The sequence below is a fragment of the Perca flavescens genome, chromosome 7 (assembly GCF_004354835.1).
Source record: "Perca flavescens isolate YP-PL-M2 chromosome 7, PFLA_1.0, whole genome shotgun sequence".
Classification (NCBI taxonomy): Eukaryota; Metazoa; Chordata; class Actinopteri; order Perciformes; family Percidae; genus Perca; species Perca flavescens.
Window position 1 is genome coordinate 32,316,399 of NC_041337.1, and position 13,374 is coordinate 32,329,772.

Sequence of the window (13,374 nt, forward strand, 5' to 3'; positions counted from 1 at the left end):
TTCGATGGCAGGTTTATTTCAAACCTCCCCCCTTGTATTGTCAACACCACCATAGAGTCTGCCATCGAGACTTTAGAGATTTTTTAACAGCATCATCTAGGTCTGTCCGAAGCTCAGCACAACATGTGAGCGAGTGGAAAGAGAGTGAGGTGTGAGTCGACACAGAGCGACTCACCACACAGGCCTCCAAAACAGACCAGCACTGCTATTATTATCAAGGAAGTCAGTTACATAGCCAAAGTACGGTGAACCCGAAGAAAGATGTGAGTCGGTGTCTACTGAAAAAAAAAAAACATTCACTGACGCTGAGTCATTGTGCACTCTCATGTACACACTGTCACATATCAGGGATGTTGGGTTAAAACCTCATTTTTGACTTTTCACAAGCCAAGATAAGCAGGCTTGGGTTCAGCTCCATAGTCATTTTTTAAGTGTATACAGTGATTGTTTTGTCTGTTTTACAAGCACACAGATGTTCTCTCAGGCCAAAATATCTGAGCATGCAATTCTTCAGAAAGTGAATGACAATGCAAAAGGGACATTTTTTTTTTTTTCTGCATATCAAGAGCACAATGTTCCAACATGAAGCCTTCTGCTTTTCTTATTTTCCGGGCAATGCTGCTGTAGGAGAGAGTATTGCCATGGCCCTGTTCGACTATGAAGCCATTCATGAAGGTGACCTTGGCTTCAAGAAGGGAGATAAACTCAAAATCTTAGAGGAGTAAGTATCAGTGAAGGATAGCATTTATTCTTTGTTGCTTCAGATATAAGAATAAGTATACAAGAAATAATAAGTTAATTGTGGGTCCAACATTTTTTGACAGTTTATGGACTTGTAAAACATGGTTTGTCATGTCTTTGTCAGCACGAGATAGTCACACTTGTGTCTTTGGTCACATTTAAACTACTATGTTTTGGTTGCAAGAAATCAATAAATGATGAAGAAGGCTGGCCATTGTGCAGCTTACTACTTTGTTTTTTTTGCTTAGTACATTTGTTAAGATGCTTAGGTCAGCTGTGATGACGAACCACTGACACAATTGTAGCAGCACTTAGGCTACATCTACGCTACTACGCTTTGGTTTAGAAACAAATATCTTTTGCCTCGCGTTAACACTACTCCGGAGTTTCAGAGCCCCTAAAACTGAGACTTCTGGACACACAGCTGCCTCCATTTTGGTTTGAAAACTCCGGGGTTGCGTTGTAGTCTCGAAGGGCACAAATGGAGACCTTTGGAAACAACGATGCACGTTTGTTTGTCTTTCTCTCTCTCTCTCTCTCTCTCTCTCTCTCTCTCTCTGCAGATCGGGGGAGTGGTGGAGAGCTATGTTAATCAGTTCAGGTCAGGAAGGCTACATCCCCAGTAATTATGTGGCCAAAGATACTCTGGAGGCAGAAGAGTAAGTGTTCTCACATTGAAAACACATTTATATGCATTATCAGTATCTCACTAGTGAAAACTGCTGTTGTTTTTTAATAAGATAGATAGATAGATAGATAGATAGATAGATAGATAGATAGATAGATAGAAAGATAGATAGATAGATAGACTTTTATTGATCCCAAATTGGGTAATTTCAGTGCTATAACAGGAAAAACACCGATAAACAAATATCAGACACACAGCACACATACAGACTATACAAGACATACTAAATAGGATAGAGTACAAGAACAGCTATTCAAAAATAAAGGAAAGAATGTACAAATGTATTTACAAGTTGGGAATACTACTTAAATAGTTACACTTTTAAGTAGTTGTTATTACACTAAGTGCAGTCTTGTGATGTATATGAGTCTTATCTAACACTCAGTGATGAAGGCTTAAAAAGTTGTATTGCCTGTGGTAGGAATGACTTAGAGCAGGCAGTGCGACACTGAAGCTATAATATGACTATGACATTTTTGCATTATTGATTATTAATGATAAACTAACTATGATAATATAGCATGCCTTTAAAAAAACTAAATGTCCTAGTATCATGTAACACATTTAGATGGAACGTTTTTTATTTTCTCTCACAGTGGAAATGAACAAGGAAACAAAGCACACAATATGAAGGGAGCATAAAGGCTCGCACAGGAAGAGCCGTTGGGAGGTTTCTGTACTAACTCATCTGTTTCCTGTTTTGTTTTTAAGGTGGTTCTTTAAGGGCGTGAGCAGGAAAGATGCTGAGAGGCAGCTGCTGGCCCCTGGCAACAAATTGGGATCCTACATGATCCGAGACAGTGAGACCACCCAGGGTGAGTAAAAGACATTAAAAACACAGCTCATTTTTCCTTTAATGGAGCAGTCTTAGTAGTCATAATGAGACATTATTGACAGACAAAAAAAAAATTCTCAACTGACAAATGTTACAATGTTATCTTGCCGGTCGCTGCAGAAGTTGTGTTTTTAACAGAGAGGCACAAATGAATTTAATTTTAATTTCTTGTACTTTGCTCGTTTTAAGTCACTGTAAATACATTCGGTGTACGATACAAACATTTTGTAGCACACCTTTCTTACAAAGAGTACTAGATACGTAGGTTAGCATGACTTTGTTAAAATTTGGCCATTAAAGCTGCTATTATTCAGATTTTTATATTAACAATGGACGGGATGACTGTGTGTAATGTTAATATGGTCTATATTACTATAATACTCGTACTGACAAATCTTATTGGTGTTGCTTTCAGACGCTGCTATTTTCATCATAACAGCTTTCTGATAAACCCCTACAACTCAGGAGTTGTTAGAGACCAAACCAGAGTTAAAATGAGAGTGAATTAATATTCTAATGACTTATGTTTGTCAGCTTGCAATACACATAAGGCCAAATGAATGCTAATCTAGCTCAGTGTCTACTGGATGTTTATATAGGCTATTGTTTGCTAACATGTTAGTCATATCAATTTGAAACAGTGATGGTATGCCAATGTTGTGTTCACAGCTTGTTTCCGCTGCCCCCATGTGGCCAACATGATTTTAATTATTTCTTTAATAATGAATATTACTATCCAACTTGAGCAAACAGTTGTTTAAAGTCTTCTGTGGCTCTGGAGGGAGCCCTCTAAAGCTGGAAAACACAACATGTCCTCAGGGTTATATCGCTTTTTACGCTTGCAACTTCAACATTTTTAACAGAAAGACTACATTGCTAACTGGAGGTGAGAGATTCAAAAGAAGAGGGCATTTAGGAGGAATGAAACATGCTATTGAGTTGCATTATGGGGAATGTAGGATCCAGCAATTTTGGAGCTTAACCCATAATAAAGTAAAAGTCAGGATATCTTGGCCTCTGTATTTCTGATTTTGATTATTCTCTTTTGAATCTGTATTTTGCGAGTCCTTCAAATGGATGTTAGTGCCATTCTAAATTCCCACGTTTAAGTGTGCAGGCAGTCCCAGAAGCTACTCACAAGAATGCACATCTTTGGAATCTACTGACATACAAATATAGATTTTAAAATGTCAGTGAAAAAATATTGGTATCAGCATTTAAAAAACAAATCCCCCTATGGGTGACATGGTAACTGGTAACAAGTATTTCTTTCTCTTTTACTACAGGCAGCTACTCCCTGTCTGTCAGGGACCTTGATGCTCAGTCCGGTGACACTGTTAAACATTATAAGATCCGTACGCTGGACAACGGAGGGTTCTACATCTCTCCCCGCAACACCTTCAGCACCCTGCAGGAGCTGGTCAGCCATTACAAGAGTGAGTCCACTGTACTGTCAGATTTTAGACTTGTTTCCAGATAGTTTGTCACTGAATGATTTTAGTTCCTCACAGCCGAGTGTTTAAGTTGGCTTGTTGACTAATTGTTTGTCATCAAAATGATGATTTAAGGAGAAAAGGGGGGATCCTTAGTAATAATAGGGGGAGGGGGGGGGGGCTCCAAATGTTTCTGTGTAATGGTGGAAAAGTGTAACTTCAGTTTAGTCTGTGTGCTTATAGTAATGCATTGTACACTCTACTGGCCGACTTTAATACCTCAGCCTATGTGAAAATGATCAGTGTCATTATTAAAGTGATACATTTTATTGCTCGTCATCATTACTAGCATCAGCATGAAGGGGTTTTTATTTTTGCCGAACTGTTTTGTGAAATTATTAAATAATTTTCCTCACAAATAAGAACAACACCGTGCTTATTTCTATTGTATAAAAACATTGTGTAAAATGGAGAAAAATAAAACTCTACACAATGACTCAGTGTTGTAGTTTAATGTATTGTAGTGGGTATACTCAAACTGCATATTTATATATTGGCCACATGACAATTCAAAATATATCAAAAATATAATGGAAAGTCTGTTGTTGCGTGTCATTGGGCATTTTTTAAGTGGGTATACTGCATATACCTGCGTATCACGTAGACTACACCACTGCAATGACTCTTTACACTAGACATAAACACATTACAAAATCCAATCACGACTTGTGTTTTGTGTTAATTCCAGAGCAGGGAGATGGCCTCTGCCAAACACTGACCAACCCGTGCCTGAGCCCCAAACCTGAGAAACCGTGGGAGAAAGATGCCTGGGAAATCCCGAGATCATCCCTCAAACTGGAAAGGAAGCTTGGTGCTGGCCAGTTTGGAGAAGTCTGGATGGGTGAGATATATCAATATTATAAAAGCCAGTTATTGATGGAGATGGGAAGATAAAACATTCATTTTCTAATTCCAAATCTTGTTTTTGCTTTAAGCTACATACAATAAGCACACCAAAGTAGCAGTGAAGACCATGAAGCCTGGCAGCATGTCAGTGGAAGCCTTCATGGGCGAGGCCAACCTGATGAAAAGTCTACAGCACGACAAACTGGTCCGACTCAATGCCGTGGTCAGCAAGGAGGAGCCTATCTATATCATCACAGAGTTCATGGAGAAAGGTTTGTGCGTGCATGTGTGCGTGCATGCATGTGTGCGTGTGCGTGGTGCTTCAAATTTATCCATTTATACCAACAAATAATAGTTTTTTTTCTACAACAATTTAACTGAAGAAAGGTGTGTGTTTGTGAGTGTGAGTGTGTGTGTGTGTGTGTGTGTGTGTGTGTGCGTGTGCGTGTGCGTGCATGCGTGTGTGTGCACGTGTTCGTGGTGCTTCAAATGTATTAATTTATACCAACAAATATTAGTTTTTTTTGTATAGACAGCTTATAAAAACTCTACAACAATTTAACTGAAGAAAGGTGTGTGTGTGTGTGTGTGTGTGTGTGTGTGTGTGTGTGTGTGTGTGTGTGTGCTCTATAACATATTATGCTAAAACCCAATATAACTGAATGGCAAATCACTGTGTACCCCTGAGGGTACTTTTGCATTTCTTTTAATTTTTCTTTCTTAATCTGCATATTGAGTCAGATGCACATCCGAACACTATACGTGTGGCACTTGGAAACTTGGTAGCAAGCAAGCAGAGAAGTCTTAAAGTAATGGCTAAATGGTTTAAATAGAAAGCTAAATGTTATGAATAACCTATTCAAATAGTTTGTTCAAAGAAATGGATTAACGGTTGCAATAGTTAGAGCTCCCTGGTATTAGCAGTGGAAGCGAAATGTATTTAACTAGGGCCGGGACTTGATTAAAAAACAATCTAATTAATTACAGGCTTTGTAATTAATTAATCGAAATTAATCGCATTTTAATTCCATAAATATTTGACCTGAGAACAGTGAGAAGTAATTTTTTTCACATGGATTTTTAGTATACCATTGAATAATGACTTAATACATAAGCTTAAGCAACACAATATTGTTTATTTTTGTTCAACCAAGTCCAGCAGACCAGTGCAATTTTTGCCATTAAGTGTAGCAATAGCATATTTAGAAATATAGTACATTTCAGAAATTCAGGTAGCCTATAGGTAGGTAGACCTTCTGTAAACTATGTTTTTTTAAGGAAAACACAATACTTTCAAGTACATTCAGACTTAGTTACCCCGGTCCTTAAACCAGTCATCTGGTGGAGTGTAGGTTGGGTGTGGGTCCTTGAACTCGGAGTCGGGCTAACGTCCACGCTAGCTGCTAAATGTTTTGCGTTGAGGTGATACTTGAGGCTCGATGTGCTGCGGTGATATGCGAATTCCTTGTTGCATAGCATGCACACAACCATGCTCTAATCGACGCTTCCATCCGTTCGTTTTTTATAACAAAATTTCCCATCCACGGAGCCAACCAAAGCAGTCTCGTCAGCTTCTTCGTTCATGTTCACTGTGGTTTGTTGTTGTCTGAAGCATTGAGATATATAAAAGGTCTGAAGTCATGAACGCTAGTTGGTGCTCCAGTATAATTGGTCCGCCAAAACTCATCCAGTGAGAAACGTCCCGCGGTGCAAAAATAAGTGTGATTAAAATGCGTAAAAAATGTTTAACGTGTTATTTTTTGTGTAATTAATTAACGCATTAAAGTCTGTAATTAATTAACCTTAACGCGTTGAAGTCCCGGCTTTATATTTAATATTAAAAAAATATTGGTTGAACCTTTGTCAATAAATGTCTGTAAAGGATATCCATTTTTTGCACCACCAGGTCACAGATATTTGCTTATATTGAAGATGTGTCCAACACATTGAGCTATACATGAAGCATGCGTTAACACGCACATGTGTGTGTGTGTTTTTGTGTTCCTACAGGTAGTTTATTAGACTTCTTAAAGAGTGATGAGGGCAACCGTGTCCAGCTCCCCAAACTCATTGACTTTTCGGCCCAGGTGAGATTCAATCAGTCACAATTACCATCAGTCCTCCATCTACTATTACAGCTCGCAAGACCAATCCTCTAGTTGTTTGGTTGTTTGGTGTTTTAGATCAACAAATCCTTTTTGAATTCAGTAATCTATTGCTCTCTCGGGACTTTGTTAAAAGTGCATTATATTATTCAATATCTGCTTATTTAAGTTCAGATTTGTCTGATTCTGCAATTGCATTAAAGTGTTTCAATAAGGAAATGCTGCTAGTGTGGACATATGCTGTTTCAGGCTGTTTTATACAATTCCATTGCCAGTGCAAAATTATGTTTTTCTGTGTGCAACAACGTGAAAAATCTCCGGACCAAAAATATCAATAATATCTGTATTCACTAGAAGTTTTTATACAGTGTATGTACAATTTCAACTTTATCTTACAACTTTTTTGCCTTTATATTTGTCTTTAAATTGTTCTACTTTATATGTATTTATTTATTTATATTGTTATATTTAAATAGCTTTGTATTTTCATTGTATTGCTTATATTTTTTTGGAAAAATGACTCTAAGGGCAACGCACAAAAATTCTTGTGCACCTGTAATGCTTTTAAACTTTGTCTCTAGATCGCAGAGGGCATGGCCTACATTGAGCAGAGGAACTACATCCACAGAGACCTAAGAGCTGCCAACATCCTGGTCAATAAGGCTTTAGTGTGCAAAATTGCTGACTTTGGCCTCGCTCGCATCATTGAAGACAACGAGTACACAGCCAGGGAAGGTACGACGCAATATTCACTGTCAAATGTTCGGTAGCTACGTGTCATCAGCAGAAGTGACTGAGAAATAGGGAACTGATTCCCCAGAACAGATTAAATGTTTGCAGTCACGGTTTCATCAGTTCAGGGGAAATTACTTTGTTTCAGCGAGCTGTCGGATTACAACATAAGTAGTCTTGCATTGCCAGACCTTCCTCCACGGTGCTGCGGAGGAGGGTCTGGCTAGTCCACACAACATTCCAGGTTGGGAGAAAAACGTGCTCTGGTTTATTGGCATTTCTTTAAACCAATCACAATCGTCTTGGGCGATGCTATGCGCCGGACAGACGGTGCCACGGTGCCGCAGCAAGATAGCCTCGGGAAGGAACTTGTTTTGGTGGAACGTGTACGTTCAAAAGTTGTTTTAGTCGTGCAACAGAAAACTCAGATTGGACAGATAGTCTAGCTAGCTGTTTGGATTTAACTTGCAGAGATCTGAGGAGCAGTTAACCATAGTCCTCAGAAATCGACCGGTGGAATTTCCGGCCCGACCGTAGCAATCACGGAAGTGGAACGTCGTAGATATAGACTACAACATAAGTGGCTAAATAGTAATGGGTGAAGAATAGAGAGTGCCTTGCTATATATGGCTTACTGAATGAGCAGAGGATGTGTATCTCCTCAGCAGTGTTATTAGGAGCCAGCTAATGTACAGTATCAATAACAAAGTCAACATTACTTCATTTCTTTTTCAATTTTCCTTTATAACCAGGAGCCAAATTCCCCATCAAATGGACAGCCCCTGAGGCCATCAACTATGGCTCTTTCACCATCAAATCTGACGTCTGGTCCTTTGGCATCTTGCTGACTGAAATTATCAGCTATGGACGCACACCATACCCAGGTAAGTGGATCACTGATTTCAACTTTGATATAGTATTTGCCAGAATGCCTCTACAGAGCAGACCTTGCACTTGCAGTTAGCACATAAAAGTTGTGTCCCATTTTTACACCTGAATTCAGCCCATTATTTATCTTGGCCTTGGTATAAAGTGGCCTTCCATAGGTGGGAAGATAATGCCATGTTGAAAGAGGTTGCCAGTTGTGAATTTGGATTTTTTTTTTAGAGATAGAGGCAGAATGGAAAATCTTTTCTAAGAGCTACTTTGTTGAGAGTTAAGGGCCACTCGTAGTATCCTTTTTGTTACCTTAGTCCTTGATAGAATATCATTTAGTATCATTTCAGTTATCCCTTGATGCCAGGTGCAGCTGTAACAAGGCTACCGCTATGTTAGTAGCTCTATGAAGCTGTTCATAGGCATGCACAGTGAGCTAAATGCTAACAGCATGTTAACATGCTCACAATGTCATGGCTAACATGCTGATGTTTAGCAGGTATAATGTTTACCATATTTACCATCTTAATTTAGCGTTTTAGCAGGCTAACATTTGCTAGCAATAAACACAAAGCTTGGCTGAGGCTGATGGGATGTCGTTAGTTTTGCAGGTATTTTGGTCATAAACCAGTATTGTATACCAAGTATTGGACACATTACAATGTTGACCTGAGAAAAAGTCAGAGGATCACCAAATTCCTCCTGAGGGCGACATGAACCAAATTGCATGGCAATTCATCTAATAGTTGTCTGGATATTTAACTCAAAACCACAAATGTTAATGTTATTGTAGAGAAAAAGTGAGGCTATCACCCAAGTCAGAGGGCTTTGTCCTCTGGGGACCATGAATGTCCACATAAGGTTTATTGGCAGTCCATCCAGTAGTTTTTGAGATATTTCAGTCAACTGGCAAACCGACCAACATTGCCATCCATAGAGACACGACGCTAGCGTCCCAGCCCATAGTCATTGAATGCCATGCAGCCCATGAGCTATTGCTCATTTATGTTTAGGAGGATGTGGTTTTGCAGTCTCTTTTAACCCACTCTTAGAACTAATGTATAATTTCCCCAGCACATTATGCTGTGTCAAAGGCACTGTGACACATTCAGTGTCATTTGTGTATCCTTTAACACACACGTGCAGTATGACACAATGACAATGGAATGAATTAGCCCACACGTGTGTTAAGTCCATAAAAATATGTTGCTTTGAATATTCAATTTATACAATTTTACACAAATAGAATTTATGAATTAGTCATCTGTAAATTGATTTAAAGACATTATATAATTATTTCCTACCAAATAAACGAAAATAGAAAATGTATCAAATAGATTGTAGACTGTAAAAGAGAAAAAAGCTCCAATGCACTCTTCTTGTGAAATGTTATAACGAAGGCGTTTTATTTTTTTCACAAGAAGAGTGCCTTGGACCTTTTTTCTCTTTTGAAGTTTTGTGTTCCCTTTCCAAAGAGCACCTTCATGATTTATTTTGAACTTCTGAGCGCTCCAGGCTTTTTTTCTTAAGCTTGTAGACTGTGTTGACCAATCGTGTGCTCTTATTTCCAGGGATGACTAACCCAGAAGTGATCCGTTCCCTGGAGAAGGGCTACCGAATGCAGCGCCTGGACAGCTGTCCCACCGAACTCTATGAAATCATGCTGGAGTGCTGGAAGAACAAGCCTGAGGACCGTCCCACCTTTGATTACCTGCAGAGTGTCCTGGAGGATTTCTACACAGCCACAGAGAGCCAGTATCAGCAGCAGCCATGAGACTTAACATCCACAGACGGGTTTTCTCTTATAGTACTGTTCCATTCATACGTAACAACAAGTCAAGTTTATATGTGCAGCAGTGCAATTCAGAGCCCACACATACACATACACACACACACACACACACACACACATACACACACACACATCCACACACATGCTCTCTCTTTACCATTCTCTCTCCGTCTGTCTCTCTTTCTCTTTCTCATTCATCCACACATAATGTATTGCAACAAGGGACTGTACAAAAATTATTGGGGAGCGTTGATACTTTATTAACTATTTTTTTAAGGAAGCTATGCATCACTCTTTCTAAAAAAAATTAGAATTTTTATTGGGCCCTCCGTCCTTTGAATAAGAACATTATAAAGTAAAATCACCACAGATGAGAGACGCAACATATAAAAGCAATATAAAGAGTAATTGTTATTATTTCTATTAAAATATTATGACAACTCAATCCTACCTCATACTTAGGTCAGGGACACAGCACAACATAGCACATAACCACAGCTGCATCAACTGGATATTCATCTTCGCAAAACTGCCCACAAATCATCTGGATGCACACTAGCAGTCTTGTAAATCAACATTGACATATACAGTAGTCACCAGTGCATAATATGTGCTGACATATATACTGTATGTGTTAGTTTTATCTGCAGCTACATGTCATGTGGATCACTATATTTCGGGAAAAACCTGCAAATCATTTTGCACAGAAAACCTAATGTGACCTGAGATCTAATGCATATCACTCTAGGGATGATTACTGGTGACGGGTCATTTTCATTACCTAGCTTTGGAGGTAAGGTGTGGGCTGCAAAACTGGACCCATGCAAGACTCTTCTCTACATGTCCAAGTGAAAATAGCATGTCTTGGCTTGGATAGGCCTTGCTGATGCACAGGGCACTTCTAACAAATTTGCAAGAGAAGGCTGAGGGGAAACAGGCCCTCCACTGTGCTGTAAAAAAACATTCTGACTACTTTTTTTGACTCAATAAGAAAAGATAAATAGCCATCCTACTTTTCTGCCCTCACCCCTCTTATAATGTTCGTACAGTCCCTAACATTCAAGCATCTTTTAAAGTGATTTACACAACATGCAGAGTCTGCAGGAAGCCGTGTAAAGATACATGGCCATATTCATCAACAAACAAGGCCACCTGGAAGCAGTCACATGGAAAAGACTGTAGTGAGTTGTTATGCTCCAGCACACAATGTGCATCCATCAAAGGAAGGCATAACCACAGCACAGATGTTTAATAGTGAAATAGGTGCAGTGCTCAGCGCTGATAATACTATGTTGATGTCAACAATTCAGCAGGCAAAGCTGTCTTTGTCCCCTCCCCTCCTGTGAAAGAAGAGTGGGTATTGTGGACTTTACAAAGAGCAAGATATACTGTATGGCTGAAATATGATTACATCTTCTATTTATATTCCATAGACATATATTTTTTTCCAGTATGATATGGCTTGTTTTAGTATAACTTCTTCATTGTGCCTTTTTTTTTTAAAGTGGTTTCTTTTCTTTCAGTCTAACATTATAATACATTCCATACGCTCTGTATATATAAACAGGTGTACACACAAATACATATAATTATTTAGGAATAGGGTATTTAATGTGAAGCCATTTTAACTGATAATGCTTTTTGATCCTTTTGTTCTGCATTGGGAAACTAAATTAAAAAGTAGTGCATACAGATTTTCACATCTTTTTCTGTGTGAAAAAATAATCTATTTGTGCAAATGGTACTGATATTAGTGTATTGAATGCAATAATCTTTCCAAAAGTAAATGCCTTGTCTATCATTTTTTTAGTGAAGGACTCATTACTCTATTTTTTCTATGCTGTTTGGATAATGTGATTATTGTATTGTTGGAAACAGCAGTCTGCTTTGTGGACCAAAATCCAAAGAATTTTAAAGGGAATATTTTTAAGTATTTAAGATTTTGCCATTGTATGATTTGGTATTTCCACAGAACTGTGAGCAATAATATCTGAGAGAAGTTTTCTATGGAATGCCCAACACTGTATATGTATTCATAGAGTTATTCAATGTTTTTGTTTTTTTCTTTATCACTATAAAACTCTTTGCATATTTTGTTAGATGCTTCGTTCAATGAAACTGTGGTGAAAATTTTCAAATACACTGTTAATAAACTATAATCTACTCAAATGTGCATTTTTATTGCTGTCGCTGCTGGTAATTATTTGAATTGATAGGCTACTCATGATAGTTAGACATAATATGTAGTGAGTATTGCTACTGTAAACACAGTGTTCAAAGTTGGCTCTGCCTTACTGGCTACATTGTTTTTTGTAAAATCCTATAGGCTACCTTTAAAGGTCCAATGACATGGTGCTCTTTGGATGCGTTTATATACCTTAGTGGTCCCCTAATACTGTAGCTAAAGTCTCTTTTATATAGACCTTAGTGGTCCCCTAATACTGTATCTGAAGTTTCTTTTATATAGACCTTAGTGGTCCCCTAATACTGTATCTGAAGTCTCTTTTATATAGACCTTAGTGGTCCCCTAATACTGTAGCTAAAGTCTCTTTTATATAGACCTTAGTGGTCCCCTAATACTGTATCTGAAGTCTCTTTTATATAGACCTTAGTGGTCCCCTAATACTGTATCTGAAGTCTCTTTTATATAGACCTTAGTGGTCCCCTAATACTGTATCTGAAGTCTCTTTTATATAGGCCTTAGTGGTCCCCTAATACTGTATCTGAAGTCTCTTTTATATAGACCTTAGTGGTCCCCTAATACTGTATCTGAAGTCTCTTTTATATAGGCCTTAGTGGTCCCCTAATACTGTATCTGAAGTCTCTTTTATATAGACCTTAGTGGTCCCCTAATGCTGTAGCTAAAGTCTCTTTTATATAGACCTTAGTGGTCCCCTAATACTGTATCTGAAGTCTCTTTCCCGAAATTCAGCCTTGGTGCAGAATTACAGCCACTAGAGCCTGTCCCACAATGAGCTTTCCTTAGGATGTGCCATTTCTGTGTCTGTAGCTTTAAATGTTATTGAGGAGGAGAGAGGGGGGGGCAAAGTGGAGGGTGGGGGTGCGGCCTTGACCAACTGCCACTTTGCTCGTTTGAAAGCCATGATGTCTCTCTCTCTCTCACGGGTGGGCCAAATTCTCTGGGCAGTCAAAGCAGAGAAAGGGGAGGTAACCTTGCTCCTTATGACCTCATAAGGAGAAGATTCCAGATTGGCCCATCTGAGCTTTCATTTTCTCAAAGGCAGAGAAGGATACCCAGAGCTCAG

The 13,374-nt window shown here is 38.7% G+C and overlaps 1 protein-coding gene across 2 annotated transcripts in view; it reads left to right on the plus strand.

Annotated features, from left to right (window-relative positions):
* hck (HCK proto-oncogene, Src family tyrosine kinase) overlaps positions 1-12,277 on the plus strand; it is a 30,476-nt gene extending 18,199 nt beyond the window's left edge. For both annotated transcript variants that reach the window (XM_028582494.1, XM_028582495.1), the window contains exons 4-13: positions 628-721; positions 1,305-1,400; positions 2,141-2,244; positions 3,551-3,700; positions 4,446-4,598; positions 4,693-4,875; positions 6,614-6,690; positions 7,290-7,443; positions 8,193-8,324; positions 9,888-12,277. In XM_028582494.1, coding sequence (XP_028438295.1) covers positions 628-721; positions 1,305-1,400; positions 2,141-2,244; positions 3,551-3,700; positions 4,446-4,598; positions 4,693-4,875; positions 6,614-6,690; positions 7,290-7,443; positions 8,193-8,324; positions 9,888-10,090 — 1,346 coding nt within the window. In that variant the 3' untranslated portion in view covers positions 10,091-12,277. The remainder of the gene's footprint in view (positions 1-627; positions 722-1,304; positions 1,401-2,140; positions 2,245-3,550; positions 3,701-4,445; positions 4,599-4,692; positions 4,876-6,613; positions 6,691-7,289; positions 7,444-8,192; positions 8,325-9,887) is intronic.
* Positions 12,278-13,374: the final 1,097 nt, after the last annotated feature.